General features: G+C 38.9%; 1 protein-coding gene across 23 annotated transcripts in view; it reads left to right on the top strand.

Annotated features, from left to right (window-relative positions):
- LOC134803251 (gastrula zinc finger protein XlCGF57.1-like) overlaps nt 1-23859 on the top strand; it is a 50729-nt gene that overhangs the window by 5845 nt on the left and 21025 nt on the right. For 13 of the 23 annotated variants that reach the window (XM_063775977.1, XM_063775979.1, XM_063775975.1 and 10 more), the window contains one exon: nt 821-1024. In XM_063775977.1, the coding sequence (XP_063632047.1) occupies nt 821-1024 (204 nt within the window). Of the gene's footprint in view, nt 1-820; nt 1025-6588; nt 7632-7844; nt 9258-10056; nt 11401-11486; nt 12557-12827; nt 13967-15864; nt 17019-17321; nt 18573-18674; nt 20169-20333; nt 21900-22611; nt 23826-23859 lie in introns of those variants that run through there. The other 10 variants (XR_010145964.1, XM_063775964.1, XM_063775976.1 and 7 more) reach the window with 10 other exon arrangements.

The raw sequence follows: 23859 nt of genomic DNA, 5'->3' as shown, positions 1-23859 counted from the left end.
TCAGTGTCTGATCCAGGCAGTTTTGTATTTGGTTGGTTAACCAATAAATGTTTTGCATGGTATAATAATATACTCCGCCTGGTACTCTATTCCGAGATTCGCACGGGCTGACTGACACGGGCCTACGTCATCATGCTGTTTACAGGTTCTCAAACTTTAAAATGTGGGAGAATTTTAACCAACGGTGAAAATTATTTTAACGGCATTAATTTTAAGTTATTCATGTAGAAACATAGTAAAATAAAACAAATCTAATGTATTAAATTAAACTTTATTTATCTATACAAGACAAACGTTTGAAAAACTAATTCACAGTTACACATTAATTACCAAGCTTACGGCGTGAAAAGTTTGGAAAACACTGCGACTGCTGACACTGAGCGAGAAGGAAATAACAATTAACACGCGTTCGACAAGGATGACGGTCAGGGCATGAAGTTATCTAGATCCGAATTGTCAAATGTGACAGAGCTATCCTGTGTTGTCAGTAGTGTAAACAGAATTACCCGAACGTCTGAAATTTCTGTCGTGAATCGGAAGATATTGCTAACGAATAATTAAAAATGACGTGTTATTGTAAAATTTAAGATAAAATACATAATTGAAAATTATAAAATTATAAAGAAATATTTTAACTTATTAACCATAGGTATAATGTACCCATGTAACATGTTATGTTGAAATAAAGTGGCAATGTTATTGTGACGTAGGCCCGTGTCACTCTGGGAATAGAAGACCATGTTTTATTAGACCATGTGTTTTGTTTACTTTTATTTAAATACCTAAAGATACAGAGTATAACCATAATCTTTATTTTCAGTTGACGACCAGCCGCTAACAAAACTCGCCAGCAAAGTGCCTAAAAAGGAATCCGTAGACCTACTAGACCTCCTTGACAACGCCAAAGCGGAGAAGAGAAAATCCTCCACTAAAACTAAAGCCAGCCCCGCTAAGAAAGCTAAGACTAGGAAGGAGACACCTAAAGCGACTGCTAGCAAAGCTAAACCGGAGAAGAAAAAGAAAGGTAGGCATCAATTGAGTTTTTTTTGTTGGGGAATTGAGTTGACATGAATGTTTTAAATAAAATGCATTTATTTCAGACAAATAAGGGTCCATAGTTTGTTGCACTACACCTTATATAACAAAGTCCCCCGCGCCATCTGTCTGTGTGTATGTCGGTTCCCTAACATCCACATTTCTATACAATTAGTATGACAACTTGGATACTTAAGTTGGGGCACCGACCGTACGCTCGCGATAAACTCAGAAACTACTCAACGGATTTTCATGCGGTTTTCACCTATCTGTGGTGAACTAGCCTAGCGAGATAAGAGAAACAAGCTAGTTCCACATTAATTATATATTGTCAATAACGGCACACAAGAGTCACAAACACAAAGGAAAGAAGTAAGAGTACAAAGCACAGCACAGTATAGTTGAAGAGAAAGTCAGAGTAAGCACAGAAGATAGAAAAAGCACATAAAGAAAGTATACATTAAAAGCAAAAGCTATAAGCGTATTCGGCGCGCACGCAAACCGAATATAAAGCAAAAGCGAGTCGGCGCGTAAGCAATAACCGTTAGCTCGGGCGGCGCGAGCGCATGCGACCGGCCTCGAGAGTGGTAATTTGCCGACTAACTGAGAATTCCGAGCGCGCACGAATGCGCACTCGGGCCGCCGATCTACGGCGAAGCGAACCGAGCGATAAGGCAAGTACTCGTACGCTGCGCCCGCGTCGCGCGGAGCCGCGATTGCATTTGAATACAGTACGTTAATATTAATTATAAAAATATTAATAATTAAAACGCCTGTCGCCACATATCAATAGAGTGATTCTTGAGGAAGGTTTAGGTGTATAATTTGTTATGATTTTGTGTAACCCCTGTGAAGCCGGGGCGGGTCGCTAGTATTATAATTATATTATGATATCTAGAGCTAAAGTACGGCTATCTGTCAGACTATTTATGGGATGTACAAACTAATGCTAAATATATATATAATATTCAAGTCAACTCTATTCACCAACATTTACATTGGCAGAGTTTCTACTTAAATTATATCATTTTAATTAACTCGGATTGCTATACATAGGTATATAAATAATTTCAAATTAAAAAATAAGTAGGTATTGTACTTAAATCGAAAAGAAATGTTGATTTAAAATCACAAGTATTTAACACAAATGTGTGTATGTTTGTGTTACATCGATTTCAAAAAATATTTTGTGAATATCATAATCTTACCTTTTAGTCGTTTATTTATTAATCAGTAAAAAGACAAATAAATAACTTATGAACTAAATATATCTATGAATAAAATTAAATTTAAACTAAGAACCCTAAATATATCTAAAATCAAACAAGGAATACAAAAACTAAAGTTGTTTGTTTTAGTCTGATTTAAATGATTTTTTTTTATAATTCAATGACTTTAGTCTAACTAAATGATTAAATTACTTAATTGAGCAAATTTGTTCTAGACTAGGAAATGAATTATTCATAAAAAAATTATTTTAGTATAAAGTCTGCCAATACAGTTTTAATGTAGTAAACTCGCATGTATCATAATATGGATATGTCTCAATGAATGGTCGGTTTTAAATGATTCTCAAGCAATACATTACATTTACAATACAATACATTTTAAACAATTAAAAAAAATATTTATTTACCGAATATCTAAAGTTACAGTCTCAATATAGTTTTGCTCTAAGTCTATTACTGACTGTAGCTTTATATGGCCACCGTTTGAGGGTTGTTAAAAGCCGCTTCCATACTATCAGAGCTATTTACTTGAAGTGCATTTTGTATTTTGTGATATTTTCCCCTTTAGGTTTTAGGTCTTCAGGAACTTCGGAATTCTCCTTTTTATATTGAGATTCAGAAATTTTAATTGACATTTTCATTGTTTATTACTTAAAATTTATTTAACACATTTAGCTACTTTGATCAAGTTTTTAATATCCTCTAGCCGACACATCTAAACTTGCAATTTTGATTTGACAAACATTCAAAATAGAATGGGATACCTTCTTATAGGTCTCTAGACGGTTAGTCATGGGCAATAATAAATTTAAAATATAATCATAATCATAATAATATGAGGATAAATTGCTGCTAATAGTGGGTTAGAAGTAACAGGAGTCACCGTGGATTGACCCTTCTCATAGAAACAGACAATAATTAAAATAACAACTTTTTTAAATCAATGTTTAGAATTAAAAATAAAAATTGCTACTGCAAAAAATATTCCAAATATTTTAAAACATGCCGACAAAGAATGAAAACGACGGGACTTCAGCCATATTGGGTTCGATTCCTAATAATCTAAATGTTGTTATACGCTCCGCTTCGAGTTATCTTCGAAAGGTACGTAATAATCTGCTAGACTGAAAATAAATTGATCGATACTAACTAATGTGTAACTAAGTTTGAATTAAATACTGAAAAAATATTTCCTTTAGACGAGCTATATCTGTCGATATATTTATTTTCAGTTTAGTATTTTTAAGTATATTCAGCTCTGATAGTAAAACAATTTATTCAATTTGTGTGATATTTGTACGAGATGTATCCATATTAAATAGGCCATTTGAAATGGCTACAACATGGTTGAAATAAATGAACGATTTTGCTACATTAGAAAACTTACACGCAAGCAAATATTGTACTACATTTTCTTTCTAAAATGTCTTACAAAGAACCAAGAAGAGGGCCGTTCATTTATCTTCTTCCATGTTTCTAACAAATCCCAAAATAATTCCAGCGACTTTGCCATATTTAAAACCTTAATTAGTAAGATGTACCAGTTGCGGAGCAATTTTGGGACGCGTTGCACTTTAGTTATTAGACATTTGCATCGAATATCAAACGTTTGCGATTATACCCCAAAAACTTTAAACTCGAGCCTTACGGCTTTAACCTACGTACTTATACTTTCACACGTCCGTTAAAACGTCTATAAGGAGCCTCAAGGAAAGCAGTCAATGGGTTGTTTTCTTTTCTAGAAAAGAGTTACGATCCGGCGAGAAGTAACGCCGAGACCATACTGACTAACGCCACAGCCTATCCGTTCCGCGTCTCGGACAAAAGCATACTGTGCGTATACTGCTTAGATCTCTATGACGACCCAGTCTTCTTCCGCAAGCATATGGAAGATGAGCATAAACATTTCACCCTTAAAGTTGCATTCCACAATCTTCCCAGCCTGGAGTTCATTAAAGCTGACATCACCGATTTAAGCTGCAGGATATGTACACAAAAATTCCAAAGCTTAGATGCTGTTGCGGAACATTTGAGCACGCACGGACGGAAAATAGACGCGAACGGGAAGCTAGGCGTCATGCCATATTACTTACACAAAGATGTGCATAACTGCGCTGTATGCGAAAAGAACTTCCCAACGCTCTTCCATCTAAATAGACATACAATATCACACTTCTTAAGCTACGTATGTCATGTATGCGGGAAAAGCTATGTGGCTACAACAGGCCTGCTCCGACACGTTCGCTCAAAGCATCAGCAATACGAAGTGGCCTGTAAGAAATGCAGAAAAGTCTTCCCAACTATGGAAGCGAAAGAAAAACACACTAAGACAGAAAAATCTTGCATGCCATATGTATGTACGAAGTGTAACGAGCGATTTATAGATTGGAAGTGGAGGAAAAGACATATGGAAACTGTCCACGGACAGATTAAGCGCTCCTTTAGGTGTGCGGACTGTAATATGAGTTTTAATAGTGAAAATTCTTATTATGACCATTTTAAGCTGCAGCATTCTGGTGAATGCTCGACTTGCAAGCATTGCGGGTTAAAATTTTTGTTCTCGTCTCGTTTGAAACGACATTTAGCTAAGCATAACTTGTAGACTTAATTATTATTCGGAGGTAAATCTAAAAACTTAATTATACGCGATGAAGTCCCGTTCTGCTAAATAATAATGAGTAAAAATTATAGTGAAAGTTTAAATCAGTGTTTTGTAGACTCAACTTTTTAAATGTATTGCTTAACGAGAATCTTCAACGGGCGCACGCATTGGCGGACCGACGCAGTGCCCTCCCTCCCTTTGAAGCTTCTCGCTAACTTAAAATATGTGAAGTATAACTTTATATATTAAATAAGTACCTATCATTGATCTCAATACAAGCTCTGACATAATCAATCTATTTTAAAACTTATCTGTATTTATGATATTTATACAATAACAATAAGTAATTTATAGGTTAAAACCTTAAAACTGCGGATAATTGCGGAATATTTACCTTGTAAATATTGATGTATTTGATGTAATTCCGATATTTCGGCACTGTTATAAGGGCCATGTTCTTCTAATAAATGTAGAAATACTAATTGTCTGTTTCACTTTTACGTTTACCTAACTTGGTTTGAAAACTTTGAAAATTTCGGTGTTAAGTGTTCCACTAAGAAAAGTCCAGTAATACAGAAGACGTTTTCTTTTCTAGTGGACACAATCGATCCAGAAAGGAGAAACGCCGAGGCAATTATAAAGTTCACGAGCGCGTACCCTTTCCGCGTCAACGACAAGTCTATACTTTGCGTGTATTGCGGGGACTTACATGACGACCCTGCCCAGTTCCGTTTCCACATGAACAACGAACACACCAAATTTAACTACCGCATGCCATTTGAAAATCTACCTAAATCTGAATACGTTAAGGTTGATATTACTAATCTTAGATGCAAGATTTGCGACGCATCTTTCCCTGAATTGGAACAAGCTTTCACACACTTAAAAGATCACTCTAAAATTGTACACACGGAATCTCCTCTTGGAGTTATGCCGTTTATTTTAGATAATCAGTGGGCTTGCACTGTCTGCCAAGAAAGCTTACCTTCTTTACTACATTTAAACAGACATACAATCACGCATTTTAGAAGCTACGTTTGTGAGATTTGCGGAAAGTCGTACGTAGCTACAACAGGGCTTTTGCAGCATTTTAGAAAGAACCACGAAGCTCACAAAGCTTATTGTAGGCGTTGTGGTATGTTTTTTTCATCTATGGCAGCTAAATCGCTTCACCAAAGAACTGAGAAAAAGTGCATGTCACATTGTTGCCCTCTCTGCCCTGAGAGGTTACCTACTTGGGAACTAAAACAGCAACATATGGTAGAACACCATGATTTAGTTAAAAAGGCGTACCAGTGTTCCGATTGTAATGTAACTTGTAGTAGCCGCCGGACGTTCTATGATCATTTCAAGCTGTGTCATTCTAGCGAATATATTACTTGCGTGCATTGCGGACTAAGGTTTGCGACTGCGTCACGTCTGAAGAGGCATTTAGGGAGGAAGCATACGTGATTCAATTATAAATACATACCCTCAATCGTTAGGTTTATGGAATCCAATTATAATAACTTCAATTTACTTTTCACGCCGTTTCCATATCAATAAATTATTAGAAAATCTATGTCAAGCCGTTAGTACTAAATTCAGAAAAAAAAATGTAAGTATTTTCATTTGTTCTCAATCAATGTCAATACATCATTACTAACTCAGCTGAAAAATGGACGTCGACAATTATTACCATCCAGAACGAGCAGTTAGGAACTGAAATTTTCTCTTTTCTAGAACGTAACGAAGATACCAGTTCGGTGCGGGCAGCCAGGCGGAACGCGAAACTCATATTAGCGCACTCCACGGCCTACCCCGTCAAATATCACGCGACCGACTTACAGTGTTACATCTGCTACGATCCTTTCGACGACCCCGGTTTGCTCAGAGCGCACATCGACAAACACAGTCACATAGAGAGATCTAATGCAGCTCCACTCTTTGTCTACAATACTTATATTCCTGTAGATATCACTGATTTGCGCTGCAAATGCACCGCCAAATTTGACTCTTTAGACAATTTAGCGAACCATTTAATCGCGATTCATCGCTTAAACTTAGACGTTTCTAAATCTCTCGGATTAGTGCCTTTAAAATTAGAGAAAAATCGATTTCAATGCGTCGTTTGCTCTGAACTTCTCTATTCCATACAAAGTATCTCTAGACACACAGCTATGCACTACTATCAATTCACTTGTGAAATATGCGGAAGAAAATTTAGAACGTGCCAGAATCTTGACTTACATATTCGTTCTCAGCATCCAGTGAAAAACGATGAGTATTTTTGTGGACGCTGCAAAATATCTTTCCCCAGCGCAGAAGCAAAGACCGACCATATGAAAACAAGCAAACTATGCCAAACTTATGTGTGTAAAACGTGCGGTGAACGCTTTTTAAACTGGGAGCTTAGAGAAACTCATCAAGTTACAGCTCATAACCAAAAAAGAAGAACGTATCGCTGCATCGAATGCGACCAAGTCTTTAAATACCGCTCTTATTTGTCCCGACACTTCAATAGCACACATACGGACAAATATAAATGCTCATATTGTAATAAGCAATACCATACTTCGACAGAATTAAAGGAACATGTAGCTACACATACTGGTGAGAGGCCATACGCATGCGATATGTGCAATTTGAGATTCACCTGCAAGCAGGGTTGGAAACGGCATAAAGTCACACACGACGATACCAAAAAAAGTGCTTGCCCAATCTGTAATAAATTGTTCGCCAGGCGTTACAGAATTAAAGGGCACATCGAAAAGAATCACCCAGAAGTTAATATCTTATAAACATCTTTTATCACCTGTTGGTTGGATTAGTTGCTGACCAAGTCCAAAACCTACTCGGCCTCTGCATTGGAAGTCAGATGGCAATCCCTTTCGGAATTAATTCTTGATCCCATATCCGTATAATGAAAGCAGATAAAAGGAAAGTAACTTTAGGCAACGTGTTCTAGCAAATAGAAAATGAAATCTTCTTTTTTCTAGAAATATTCGGAGGGAAGAGTGTCGAAGCTGCCAAGGAGAATGCAAGGATAATATTGAGGCATTCCACGGCGTATCCTTTCAAATACAACGATGGCTCCTTGCAGTGTTTCGTCTGCCTCCAAAAATTCGAAGATCCCAATGAATTAAGAACTCATATGGATTCCTGTCATTCTGATAGTGAAAAATCTAAATCGATCGTATTTTATAAACTCGGATGCCTCAGAGTAGATATCACAAATCTGCGTTGCAAGGAATGCACAGATATTATTGACTCTGTAGAAGACCTAGCGATTCATCTAAACACTAGGCACAGTTTAAACGTAAATCTCAATTATCATCACGGTTTAGTGCCTGTGAAATTAGACAAAAACAAAATGCAGTGTCTCGTTTGCTCCCAAACTTTTTTCAATATTAGAGCGCTGTGTAAACACACTGGGAAGCATTACCGTAATTATATTTGTGATGTTTGCGGAAAAGGGTATGAAACTGCCTCTGGACTTTGGCTCCACGGCAAAGTCGGACATTCGAACAAAATTACCTGCCTTCGCTGTAAGACATCCTTCCCCACAGTGGAAGCTAGACGACTACATATAAAAACCACTAAAGAGTGCCAACCCTGCAAATGTAAAATTTGCGGTGAGCGATTTCGTCACTGGGAAGAGAAAGAGAATCATTTAGTCGCAGTCCACAATAAAGAAAGGACAGTATTTTCATGCACGGAATGCGACGCAGCCTTCGAACAAAGAGCGTTACTATACGGACACTTAAAAACTGCCCATACTAATGACAACAAATGCTCATATTGTGACACGCAGTTTCCAACGATGACGAGACTGAACTCCCATATCGCCAGGATACATACTGGCGAGCGCGCTTTCGGTTGCGATGTTTGTGATATGACGTTTTCGGATAAAGCAGCTTTAAAAAGACATATGGTCACCCACAATGACAGCATGAAAATGGCTTGTCCGGTGTGTCAAAGTCTTTTCACGAGACGCTACCGAATGAATCTGCATATAAAGAAATGTCATCCGGAATATGAGACCAAGTGACTCTAGCTTAGCCATTATAAGCTAACTAGAAAAGGAGTGTCATTAAATAGACAAATTATTTTCATAGAAATTTGACATTAATCACTTTAACATTGCAAATGCCAAGCAGAGTTTGCTTGGTCCGGATTTAACGGCTTTCTTACCAAAGAATTGTTGTTAATGTTTAATATCAATCCGTTACTCGATTCTTTACTGATTAGAATTACATTATTCACCGATTGGATTTTGAAACTTTGATTTAATCGTAATTATTGTTAAGAATAATGCTTGTTACTTGTACAACATTTTGTAACAAATTAGTGGTTAATGTTCAGTTATATTCTGTAAAAAGAAGTAAATAAAAGTGGCGACGTGTTTCTAACGCTTGTTTCATTATCTTAAAATCATGAAGATTACTTAACCTTTTCGACGCCGTGTCAAACACAAAAGCTGTCACTCGGACGCCACGTCACCGAAGTGTCAAAACTGAAATTGAATTTTATGCATATGCACGTAGGTCTGTGTTGCTCTGTGGTCTGTGACCGATTAATCGGTTTTTGGCGTTGAACCTGCGGTGCGGATATATCGGTCATTGGCGTCCAAAAGGTTAACGGCTTAAACCATAACAACGTTGTTGATAATCTTTCTGTGGCTAATAAAATATGAGTACCTAAATAACAAAATTGCGATGTCACTGTTAAACTTTAACCATTTACAATACACTCATAATGCTAGCAATGCCCCAATTCACTAAACCGACCGGGTCTCATGTTGAAAAGAGTGTGACGAGTGTGGGCCTTGTATCCCAACTCTAGGCGTATCTGTAGGTATGTAGTTTATTTTCTGCATGCACAGATGTTTATATTTGTCAATATTAAAACAGTTTGCGCTAAACTATGTAGAGAATTACCATTCCATGTACATGCCAAGCAAAACTTGCTTTTTATTTATTTCAAAATACGTTTTAAGAAGGCATTGACGAGTATAGAAGTAGACACGCAACGAAAATATTCTTGATTTCCCTCAGCAGAAGCGCAAAATTCGAATTCCACTACTATTTCACCAAATTAAATTACCGTTCTCCGAAAACTACTGGATTTTACATTTAACAAAGCGCCATCATTTCAGTACATTTGAGCGTTCTGGGAATTGGTGAACAACTGAACTCTTCTCTTTTCTAGACTATCTTGGATGGAGTCGGGACGCCGCCAAGCAGAACGCCCAAATGATACTCAAACACTCGACGGCGTATCCGTTCCTGCAGTTAGCCTCCTTGTTGCGGTGCTGTTTCTGTCGGGAAACATTCGCCGATCCAGCTCAGTTTAGAGCTCATATGGACATTGTTCATCAGAACGTTGATAGATCCACATGCCATAAAAGAAATCTCGACACCCAAACTAGAGTTGACATAACTAACCTGCGCTGTAAGAAGTGTATAAAGGCCTTTGTTTCTATAGAAACTCTAGCGACACATTTACATGATGAACACGAATTAGACATTGAACTAAGCCAGAGCCTGGCTCTAGTGCCATTGAGATTAGAGAAGAATCGCTACGAGTGCGTCGTTTGTTCTCAAAAATTCACCGGCACCATGCAGCTTTCACGGCATACGGGGATGCACTACTTTAGAAATATATGCGACATTTGTGGGAAAAGATTTGAGAGTCGGCGGGGAATTGATAACCATGTCAAAGTACGCCATAGTATAGATAATATTTTACGCACGTATTACTGCAGAAGTTGCAAAAAATCCTATCCAAGCTTAGAAGCCAAAAAAGAGCATATGCGTACGAATAAATCTTGTCTGCCATTTAGATGTGCTATCTGCAATGAACGCTTTCTCTTTTGGGAGCGAAGAGAGGACCATCAAGTCGAAGTTCACGGAAAAGAGCGGAAAATATTTCGTTGTACAGAATGCGAGAAAGTTTTTGAACGGCGTACGTTGTTGTACTTTCATTTTAAAGCAGCACACACGGAGGACCACAAATGTCAGTACTGCGATTTGACGTTTTCTACTAGAAGGGATTTGCGCGAGCATACGCATCAGCATACCGGGGAGCGCCCACTAAAATGCCACGTTTGTAATAAAACTTTCGCTCGGGACAAAGCCTTGAAACAACATCTGATCATTCACGACGACAGCAAGAAGAAAATGTGCCCCGTGTGTAGCAGACTCTTCACGGACAATAAGAAATTAAAAATGCATGTCCAGAAACACCACCCTGAAATATTCTCGCACGAGCTTGGACAAAAACGGCAATAATGAAGTTTTGATTTTACAAGCTTTGCTCAGTGTTGTTGCTTTAGTTCGACGTTAAATATACCTACTGGATAAAAAATATTGGTTAAGTACTATTGTTTATTCACTTCCGTTTAAACCTATCGTCGTACCTACTCATAATAGTCATTATAAAACGTGCAATTTCATTTGCGACACAGTTTCCTATTGTACGTTGTACAGTCGGCAAAGCTATTGGCTTGGCATCCCTGCATACACATTTGTATACAGCGGTGATAAGCTAACGGTTTTTCTAATTGTACATTACTTTTAACCGGCTTCTACACGAGTCAGGACGTGAATGAATGACCGAGGGCATTTCTTTTGTTCTAGAAGATGAACAAGCCTCCTCAAGACAAAACGGCCAAGTAGTCGTCAAGTACACTACGGCGTATCCTTTCAAGCTCCCTGAGAACCACATGGTTTGCGTATATTGTTGCGAGACTTATGAGTATGAGGACCCTGTAGTGTTTAGAGCGCACATGGAAGACGAACACAAAATATTCGAAGTGAGATTCGCATTTCAACATTGCTCTGAAGGCTATATAAAAGTAGACATTACTGACTTCAAATGTCGTATTTGTAAAGAACGCTTACTGGACTTAGAGACGGCTGCTAGACATTTAAAAACTAAACATTACAATCCAGACATAAACCTAAACTATGAAGTGGGTTTACAGCCATTCAAACTCGTCAATAATTCTAAGTGGACGTGCGCTCTTTGCCAAATGGAAGCGTATTCTTTACGTCAATTGAGCAGACATACCCAAACACACTATTCCAAAGTAACATGTGAAGTATGCGGCAAATCATACTCTACGCTGAATTCTCTCCGCCAACACGTCCAATTCGTACATTTCGGCCGCCAGCGAATATGCCGGAAATGTAAACGAACTTTTGATTCAGCGGAAGAGAAACATGACCACTTGACTAAATTCAAACTGTGTCGGCAATACTGCTGCACGCTCTGCGGTGACCGCTTCATACTGCTCAAAGAGAAAGACGCCCACATGACTGAGAAACATGGCGCCCCGGAAAAAATATTCTCCTGTGCTCGGTGCAACGAAAAATTCACGACTCCTAAAAGACTCGCCAATCATTTTCAAGTAACCCACACCGAAACTGACTTTGTATGTCACTGTGGAAAAAGCTATAAACACAAAAAGAGTTTAGATGACCACGTCATCACACACTCTCAGGAAAAGGGTTACGTTTGTGGAGACTGCTCAAAGACGTTTTACAGGAAATCAAGCTTAGTACAGCACATGTGGATACACAGTGAATACAAGAGATTTGAGTGTGTGCAATGCAATAAGAAGTTCAATCAGAGAGTCAGCTGGAAAACGCATATGAAGTCGCGTCATCCTGAACAGGCCTTAAGCTTTTAATTGAATTTTAGCACTTATTTAGAGCGTAATTTTTACATCCAAGATTTGAAAGGCAGAAATGGCGAAATTTGCCTTGAAACAGAACAATGAACTTATTAAATATTATTGTAGGTATATCAAGAAACAATACATTAAAACGAACAGATACAGCATTGTTATAAATAATGATAATTTATCACACTTCACTAAATACATAAATTCGCTTAAAACAACTGTTAATTTTCCATAGTAAGTTAAATAGGCACCAGAACAATCGAATGACCAAGGGCATTTCTTTTTGTTCTAGACAACGATGCCTATCTCAACGCCAAACGGAACGCCGAGATTATCGTGAAATATTCCACCGCGTACCCGTTCAGGCTTCCAGAGAGTTCCATGGTCTGTGTGTACTGCTGTGACAGTTACGATGACCCCACTCTGTACAGAAAACACATGGCCGATGAGCATCAAACGTTCAAAGTGCGCACGGCTTTCGTTCACTGCAGCGAAGGCTATATTAAAGCCGATTGCACGGAACTTCAGTGCCGACTCTGCACACAACCCTTCGATACTTTAGAAGCGATCGCTAGTCATATTCACCTTGAACACGACAAGAAACTAAACTTGAATTCCGAACTAGGCATACAGCCTTTTAAACTCGAAAAGGATAAGCTCCTATGTGCAATGTGTAATGCTAAATTCCCTTGCATACGTCAACTAAGTCGACATACCCAATCACATTTCTTAAAATATACATGTGATACATGTGGAAAATCTTATGCAACTATCACTACATTGAAGAACCATATTAGATTCTCTCACGCCGGTAACGAAAGGATTTGTAGGAAATGTAGAATGACATTCTCTACCTTAGAAGCCAAACGAGAACATTTGAGGTTATCTTCAAAATGTTGGTCTCACCTATGCATGTTTTGCGGCGAACGCTTCATGACGTGGACTTTAAAACAGATCCACTTGAATCAAGTCCACGCAGCCCCTAAAAAGTCCCACCCCTGCCCTGAATGTGGCGAAGTATTCTCTGAACGGAAAAAATACCGCGTACATTTCAAAATATCTCACACTGATGACAACTTTATGTGCACATGTTGTGGCTTGAAATTTGACACGAAACGCGGTTTGGAAGAGCATAGAGTAGTTCATACAAAGGAGAAGTTATTTCCTTGCACTGTGTGTTCTAAATCGTTTCCTAGAAAAAAGAACCTGGCCCAGCATATGTGGATACATAGCGAGTATAAGAGGTTCGAATGTGGGCCTTGCAACAAGCAGTTTAATCAGAGAGTCAGTTGGCGGACGCACATGAAGAGCTATCATCCGGATTTAGTCGATTTCGAGGGGAAGACGAATGTCAATAGCGATAAAGTTAAAATTAGATCCATATCGTTGCTAACTGACACTAATGATACGTGATTAGGTTTAATAAACCCCTGATATCTTCGAGCAACACCGGCTTCCGACACATCGGAAGGGAGGGGCCCAAGCGATATCTCACCGTACAAATCTTTCTGCCATTTTTCGCGGGGGGAAAGGTGCACACAGTCGCACTTCTCACACACTTACATACAAAATCCAATCTGTAATGACGACACAAATACATAGAAAATGACACACGTCAAAGACAAATCTTGCAAACCTCGATCTCTTTTTGTGTACGGACGAGTGACAAGTGTCACAACACGCACACTAACACATTTTCGTTGAAGTATGTTATTGTATTCTGAGAGATGAGAAGTCGGATTTGTCGCTCGACCGATCCACAATTTGTACTGAGCGAGCAAAATCGATAAATCCAACAATTACATGAGACTAAAATATAATAATTGTGTTTGAATGTAATTAAACGTATGATATGTAAAAAAAAATATTACATGTGAAATGTAACACTTTCTTTTTGTAAATTTGATGTCCCCGACCTCTTTTTATAACAAAAAAACCGAGCAAACAGGCATTTTTGTGCAGCAGTGTTCACGCGCACGTCTGGACTCGGTCTAGTGAAAAATCCAAGTGCAACTAGTTTTATTACCCGCGCTAGATTAGATTGACGCGCTAATCTTGTACCTCGGCAGAGGGGAAATAGGGCGAATGCCGCCTCCCTTCCGTGTTGCTCGAAGCCTGATATATACCATATACCACGTATATATCATCGACATAAGAAATAATGACCAAAAAATTACGTATATCCTATCGCGTTTTTAAATAGGTAACTTCGTTTTTGGTTTGTGATTGGTTGAACGTTCGATGTTCCGGACACCACCCTTTTGAGGCAGATTTTGAACAACAGTTTATCTTCCAAACTTAGAATATCATGTTGCAACATTGTAAATTGTATTGCCGACCGAACGTACATTGACATTACTGTTTGATGTTTTTATTATCAATTAAATACCTTTGTTAACCTGTGTGTTGATCTAAATTGATTTTACAATCGTAATCGCTCGTAATTGCTTTAACTTTAAATCATCAGAATGACGGAACGCTTAGAAAAGTTTATTGTTATGTTTATATCACATTGCGTCTATTTTACAATTAGTAAATCGTTAATTAGTTTTATGAACACTGCTTTTGGTCTGTTTGAAGAAAAAAATCTAAACTTATTTAGATAATCTGAGTGATGCAAAGCATATGTTATTGTTAGCTATGAATGTTAATCTTCATCAACCGTTCCTGTCTATTCTAGGAATCCTATCACAACAGTTCATAAAATTTACAAGAATATTAAGACAACATAAGAAGCAGATTATCGTAGTAAATAAACAATATAATTTTCATAGACATAAGAAATTATATTTTTAGTTTTCAATAAATAAAAATTATCGTATTGTAATATTGTTTTTTAATGTTTATCCATTTACTGGACCTGTAATATTAAACCACATGTCAAATCGCGTGGAAGAAAAAACGTTCCTCCGACGCCATGACACGATGCCATCATGTGAGCATGTGACGACACTTATAGATCTCAATCTGTAATAAATTATTCTACTAGTACTTATTATTACATCAGTGTTGAAGAATTTTCCCTCGCTTGCGTATAGGGCACATCGTTTGTGTTCGAGTGTTAAAGTACAAATGGTTTATAATAATAATTACATACAACAGCAAACTTCTCCAAAGGGCCTCTACGTGTTGATCTGTATCCCCACGCACGCCTATCAAATGATCGGGATGTATATACCCGTGAGTTTACAAGAGATACAAATAATAATAAATGCATAAGTACATAAAAACACGATATTTTTAATGGGTTAAATAAACTGAACACGCTCATCCCCACCAACGGCCACACATAAATCAATCAATGACAGAGAGCATTTCTTTTGTTTTAGACAAAAAATCGGTCTCCAGTGGTACGGTACGGTCCATCGAGAGACAAAACGCCGAGATCATAATCCAATACGCGACCGCGTTCCCCTTCCGCCTCCCCGAGAAGTCGTTGCTGTGCGTGTATTGCTGCGAGGATTTTGAAGACCCCTCGCTCTTCAGAACGCATATGGACGATGAACACCAACAGTTTAAAGTTGCAATGGCGTTCGCTCACATCAATGATGGGGACTTAAAGGTCGACTGCACCGATCTACAGTGCAGAACTTGCTCTGAACCGTTTAGCAAACTGGACGATGTAGCCGAACATTTATTTAGTATCCACAACTACCCATTAGACCTTAATTACCATTTAGGATTGCAACCTTTCACACTGTTCAAGCACGAACTGCTTTGCGCCGTGTGCGGAGTCAAGTACCCTTGCTTACGAACGCTAAGCAAGCACACTCAAACGCACTTTGTCAGATTCACTTGCGAGACTTGCGGCAAATCCTACTCCATGACCACGTCTCTGACCGCGCATCGAAAATTCTGCAAGAGCAACGGCCCGGTCTGCCGAAAATGCCTTACGGTCTTTCCAAGTTTAGAAGCCAGGAGAGAACATTACAAGCACTCGGATAAATGCCGTCAACACATGTGTAATAAATGCGGGGAAAGATTTTATACTTGGAATTTAAAGCAGCAGCATATGCTAGATGTGCATAAGCAGGAGAAAAAACAGCACATTTGTCCAGAATGCAATGCCACGTTTTATTCACGTAGCTCTTTCTCGGTGCACTTTAAAATAACTCATACTAACAATTACATTAAATGTACCTATTGCGAACGGAGATTTGATACAGAAAGGAACTTGAAGCGGCACATTGTAGGACACACTGGAGAGAAGTCTTTCCAGTGTCCTGTTTGCTCCAAAACGTTTCCTAGGAAAAATAACTTAATACAGCACATGTGGATTCATAATGCGGATAAAAGATTTGAGTGCAAATTGTGTAATAAAAAGTTTACACAAAAGATTAGTTGGAAAACTCATATGAAGTCACACCATCCCGAGCTTTATGATAATTTGGATTTCAACCAGCCAGTGAAGAGTCTCCGTAAGGACAAATAGCCTAAACAAACAATATTCGTAAACTACGAGTATTACCAAAAGCGAACAGTAGTCGTAGTATCATAGGTCATACATGTACCTCTTTTGAACTTAATTATTTAACATAAGAATAACAGTTTACGTTGGGTAGAAGTTGCTATCTATTTTTTTTAACGGGGTGTGCTAATTGTTACAATATATTTGATATGAATAATGAATCCTTGGCTTTTATTTAACTTCTAAGACCCCTATTCAATATTATTCCCAAAATATTTTTTTATAAATGGGTAACTCAAATGGCCGTCAAGTCATAGCAATATTATCCTCATTTCAAAGGGAGCTTCCAGTCACAGGACATTTTCTTTCTTTTTCTAGAAACTGGAGAAGTCAGTCGATTCCGAATGGCGAAACGAAATGCGGAGGTTATCTTGCAATACTCGACCGTGTACCCATTCAGGCTGCGCTCCAAGTCGATGTTTTGCTTGTACTGCGACGATGAGTTCGACGATCCCGCCATGTTCCGCGCTCACGCGCATGAATGCCAGCGCTCCTGCAAGGACCCGACCTCCTTTGCGTACAGTCTCCGCAACCAAGAGCACATCAAAGTAGAATGCACCAACATGGGATGCCGCGTATGCGAAATACCTTTCAACTCGATCGAAGAAATGGTCAAACATATCTATGACAACCACGACAGCTCCAAACTTAACTTAGACTTCGACACCGGTTTGCAACCCTATAGACTTGAACAAGATAAATGGTTCTGCTTCTTATGCGCTAAGAAATTCCCTTCTCTCACCAAGCTCGGCAGGCATACGACGACACATTATAGAAAGTGCACTTGCGAAATTTGTGGACGTGCCTATCTCACGAAAGAAGCTTTGAAGTATCATGTAAGATGTAGTCACGGCGACAATTTCTCATGTCGAAAGTGCTGGCAACAATTCCCTTCAATGGAGGAGAAGAGGCTTCATATAAGAAATTCAAAACCTTGTTGGTCTTTTTGCTGCGTGTACTGCGGCGAAAGGTTTCTGTCGTGGGAGACCAAGCAAAAACATCTAGCTGAAGCCCATGACCGTCCGACAAAGAATTATAGCTGTCCTGAATGTTCCAAAACATTCGATTCACGGAAACTCTTCTATACACATTATAAATTAAACCACACTGATGACATTTTCCCTTGTACTTGTTGTGGTCTTAAATTTGGAAGCAAAAGAACATTAGAGGATCACAGAATTGTTCATACAGGAGAAAAACACTTTAAATGTATCATATGTTTAAAGGCGTTTTCGAGAAACAAAAGTCTGAAGCAGCATATGTGGCTCCACAGTAAAACGAAACGATTCAGTTGTTTAGCTTGCGATAAAACTTTTGCTCAAAAAGTTAGCCTCAAGGGGCACATGAAATCGCATCATCCCGATTATATTGTCAACTGGGATGTACTTACTCGTAATTAGCTTGCTCACGTCAATTTGGCTTACGTCTAACTTAAGTTTTGAGAGAATACGTATGTGTTTGACACTGATCATAATGTTTTTTTTTTTACCAACGGTAACATAATATCGGGAGTTTAGTGTTTTTGTTTTCTTATCTGAAATATTCCTTCAATAAATAGATCATGTCTGATGTATTGTTTAAATTCCAATACCCTTTCCGTATCGTTTAAATAGATATCCATCCTTAGTTAGTGATCAGGAGTGACACTGACCAATTTCTTTTTGTTTTTAGGGTACACGTTGGAAATACGCGGACGTAGTGAGAGGGAACCAAAACCGAAAATAGTTCTCGTTTACCAGACGCCACAGCGGCGCAACGCCGAACTTATACTAAGATTCTCTACCGCCTACCCTTTCAAAACTAGATTCACGCAAATACTTTGCGCCTATTGCCTTGACGAATACGAGCCTCTCTCTAATCTACGCTTTCATATGCAATCGGAACACCTTAATTCAGACTTTAAAAATGTTTTCTATAGAACAAATGATAATTTAATAAAAGTCGACATAACTAATCTGAAATGTAAAATTTGTGACCAAACCATGACCGATATAGACACTCTTATGACTCACTTGTCTTCCGTACATGAAAAACCTGTCAAGTTCAATGCACGTTTTGGGGTTCTACCATATAAAGAAAACGCAAGCGGCCAATGGCCGTGCGTTTATTGCCATAAAATTTATTCCACGTTTACTCAATTTAATCGTCACATCGGAACTCATTTTATGAATTTTATTTGTGATAAGTGCGGGACTACTTTTATTTCCGACCACGCTTTACGAGACCACCACCGGCAGGTGAAGTGTTGTCGAACGGCGTATAAAGCTCGCAACGGCGTGGTTATGAGGTCTAGACGGAATGCGGAGTTGATTCTCCAGTGGTCTACGGCGTGTCCATTTAGAACTTGGAAGAGTAATCTTAGTTGCGTTTTCTGCCGCCTTCAGACGAGCGATCCGGTCGGGCTACGAAGCCACATGGCGACGCTACACGCCGACTATCATGTCCAAGACGCATTTTATAGAAAACTTGGAAAGGAGTATCTCAAAATAGACATAACTGACCTACATTGCAAGCTATGCTTCATGCCTATGGACTCTTTAGATACTCTAACTAATCATTTAAAGAATGACCATCAACAGTCTATTACAGATGGCCAGCTAGGCGTCATACCTTTTAGACTTAATGATGGATCAATTTGGAAATGCACTATGTGTCCGAATCGGTTCCAAGACTTTGGGTCTCTAGAAAAACATACAATAGAACATTTGCAAAACTATGTTTGCGACACTTGTGGAGAAGGCTTCATAACAGAATCTGCAATGATAGCACATACGAAGATACCGCATGAAAACAAGTACAACTGCAGCCGTTGCGTGGCTACGTTCGTCTCTCTCGACGAGAGAAATCATCATGTAAAAACACAACACACGAACACACCATACATGTGCAACTACTGTAAAGATAAACCCCGTTTCTCTAATTGGGAGTTGCGTAAGAAACATCTCAAGGAAGTTCACAATTATACGTCTGGTGCAGACAAATACGAATGCGTTACTTGTCAGAAAACTTTCAAGACTCGATCTGGCAAGTACAACCACATGGCGAGAACACATCGGGTGAAAAAGGATAGCGATCTAAACTATCCTTGCCCGAGTTGCCCCAAAGCGTTTACTACTAAATTATTCCTAGATAAACACATGGCGAAAAAACATTTCAATATTTAAAGTAGGTACATACTGTTTTGAACAATATCAAACATCCGAAATAAGCTTTGTGGAGTTGTTTTTGTGTAGCCTCAAAACTTGTCATGGCATGGTTCAAAATTTATTTTCGAACTTAGATGAATTATATCCCCGAATTGTTACTGATGACGTTCTTTTCTTTTTTTAGGGCCCAGTAAGGAAATAGCTGGACATACTGAGAAAGAACGTAAAACGAAAAAGAGACTGTTCGAAAGATCTGTTAACCAGAACCCGCAGCGGCAAAACGCTGTATTGATACTTAGGTACTCTACAGCGTTCCCCTTTAAGACTCGTTTTAATAGAATTGTCTGTTCGTACTGCCATGACGAGTTTGAACCGATGACGGCGTTGAGGTGTCACATCAAAACCGACCACGTTAGCGCTGATTACAACAGCGCCTTTTACAAGGTGGTAGACGACCTAAAAATCGACATTACGGAATTCAAATGTAACTTATGTTCCCAAGAAATTCCGAGCGTCGATTTCTTTATGAATCATTTGTCCCGCGACCACGGCAAAACTGTCAACTTTGACGTTCCGTTTGGAGTATTACCTTACAAGCAAGGGCCGTCCGGGTTGTGGATGTGTCTGGACTGCGACAAAACTTACTCTGAATTCTCTCAAATAAACGGTCACTTGCGCAGTCACGTGAAGATATTCACTTGCGACAAATGCGGGGCGACCTTCCTGTCTGAGCACGGCTTGCGACAACATGAGCGTAACTTTAAATGCTACAAAGCCACTTATAAACCTAGATTCGGAAAAGCGCTGAAGCATCGCAGCAACACTGAAATTATATTGCAATGTTCTACAGCGCGTCCGTTTAGAACGTGGGGGCAGAATTTCAACTGCGTATACTGCCGCGTACAGTCCAACGATCCTAATGGTCTAAGAATGCACATGACAGCAAGACACGCCAATACCAATATCCAACACGTTTTCAGTCGTAAACTAAGAAAAGAGTTCCTTAAAGTTGACATCACTGATCTTCAATGCAAGCTCTGCTACTTACGAATCGACACGTTAGACGATCTTATTTCCCATCTCAAGAACGATCACAAACAGCCTATCAACGCTGACGTGCAACCCGGAGTGTTACCTTTTAAATTAAACGATGGATCCCACTGGAAATGCGCTATTTGCACTTGTCAGTTCTCAGATTTCATCTCTCTAAAGAAGCACACCGCTGAACATTATCAGAACTTCGTCTGCGATACATGCGGTGAAGGATTTATCACAGAATCAGCTTTAATAGCGCACACAAAGATCCCGCACGACAATAAATACAGCTGCAGCCGTTGCGTAGCGACGTTCTCTACTCTAGAAGAAAGGAACATCCACATCAAAACTCAGCATACAACGCTGCCATACATGTGTGCACATTGCAAGGATAAGCCTCGCTTCGCAACATGGGAGTTACGTAAGCGCCATCTCATGGAGTTCCACAACTATAAGCCTGGTGCCGAAATGTACGAATGCACTACTTGCCATATGACCTTCAAGACGAGGTCACAAAAGTATCATCACAATGTTAAAGCCCATAGAACTAAGAAGGAGACAGAATATGGATATCCGTGTGGTAGTTGTTCTAGAGCCTTCGCGACTAAATTGTCCCTCGATAAGCATATTGCTAAAAAACATTTTCACGTCTGATGTTTATAAAGCTACATTAGTGACACTTGTATTCTGTACTTAAAAATAAAAAGTAAATTGATGGAGGTAAATAAATATCTCGTTACCAAATGTTAAATTCATATGACATCAGGAAAAGCGTATGATAAATTATTCTTAGAATCTCAGTAACACATATTTGAGCGATTAGGTACCTATAGAAAGTTTACATTATAATATAAGTCAGAGTAATCTGGCAGGTCTGATAAGTGATTTTTTTTAATCCGCAACGACTCTGATATCGGAAATTATATTTGTAGTACTTAACTACCTTGATGTATTTAGAATAGTAGATACTGTTTGTAAATACATTTTAGTCGAAACTATAGCAAACTAAGGAACTTAATTATGCGTAAGATCTATGTAAATGCTTTAATATTTAATACTTATATGAATGACATCACTAAAGCAGTATTTCATGTTGAAACAAAACGTAAAAGGTTTATTTTTCTAGTGTACGCACAAACTGATATCAACAAAGTTTCCTAAAACCCGTGAAATATTTATTTAAATAATAGAAGATTCAATTATGTCGATGCCTATGTATTTATTGTATGTAATTAATGATTTTGGTATCATAAATTAAATAATTATAGATTTACAATTATTGTAACATTGCCACTAATAAAAAAATTAGAAATGATCTGATTTTTATTCAATGTTAGTAAACAAAAATATGCAAATCGATAACCGAGCGACTGGGCGATTAAAGTAAGAAGCTTCCTCAAGAAATGACCCAATTTTTCTATTTTTAGGACGCAGCCAAACCGAACACGAAACTGTAATAAAGGTAGAGCCTAGCGTCATACCAATAGAAAATTGGCTCAAAGAGAAACCGAGATATCAGCGCAGCGCTCGGGCAGAGGCTAGATATGCCACGAAGAAAAATGCCACTGCAATACTTGAGTGCTGGTCTGTGAGCCCCTTCCGATGGAAGCGTAACCAGTTCAAATGCGCATACTGCGAAGCCAGCTTCACAGATTGTGCCCTCCTAAGACTTCACATACGCACTTGCTCAACCCAACACAGTGTCAAAGACATCTACAGCAAGTTCAAGGAGATGTCCCTCATTAATATCGACGTAACTCAAGCCGCGTGCCGTCTCTGCTCACTCCCGTACAGTGACGTCAAACAGATGCGCGAGCACGTCATCGAACACGGCTATGATTACGAAATCAACCAGCCCGACGGCGTTCTCCCTTTTTTCCTCAACAAAGAATCATGGAGTTGCGTCATTTGCCAGGAAACTTTCAACAACTTCTTAAAACTATACGAGCACATGAACATACATTACCAACATTACATTTGTCCAACTTGCGGAAAGGGATATATGACTGCGCCAAGATTAAGGAAGCATTCAGAGGTTCACATCTCTGGAACGTTTCCTTGCAACGAGTGCCCTAAGATATTCAGAATGCGCGCAGCTAGAGATTATCATAAAGCACACGCTCACGCCAAAGCGCCAAGATATGAATGCCCTCACTGTAACATGCGGTTTGACGGTTACTACGACAGGATGAATCATCTCAACGCAACTCACAGTGAGAAAGAAGTGTTATATCGTTGTCCACACTGCGAGCTAACTTTTAAGACATCAGGCAAGCGAGCCATCCACGTTAGATCAGTTCACTTCCCGCCGCAGCGTGATTTTAGATGTTCAAGCTGCGAATGGAGCTTCAAAACTGCCTACGAACTGAGAAGACACAAAGTAAAACATTCAGGAGAAAGGAATTTTCACTGTAACGTCTGTGATAAATCGTTTCCTAGGAACAGGGCGTTGAGGACGCATTTGAAAACTCATGATGATTTGGGCTGCAAGTGGTGTGGAGCCATGTTTAAGCAGCGAATGCAATTGCTGGCTCACATGAGGGAAATGCACACGGATATGTGCGAACTTGTTAACTTAGGTCCTGATAAAATATAAGGAACGATACTGTATACTTTTAACACAATAAAAGCTTTAATACTTTACTTTTTGTCATTATCCACTTCTGACCGTAGAC

Source organism: Cydia splendana, chromosome 26 (genome assembly GCF_910591565.1).
Source record: "Cydia splendana chromosome 26, ilCydSple1.2, whole genome shotgun sequence".
Lineage (NCBI taxonomy): Eukaryota > Metazoa > Arthropoda > Insecta > Lepidoptera > Tortricidae > Cydia > Cydia splendana.
The sequence above is the reverse complement of the archived record's forward strand: the minus strand, read 5'-3'. Positions and strand labels throughout refer to the sequence as shown.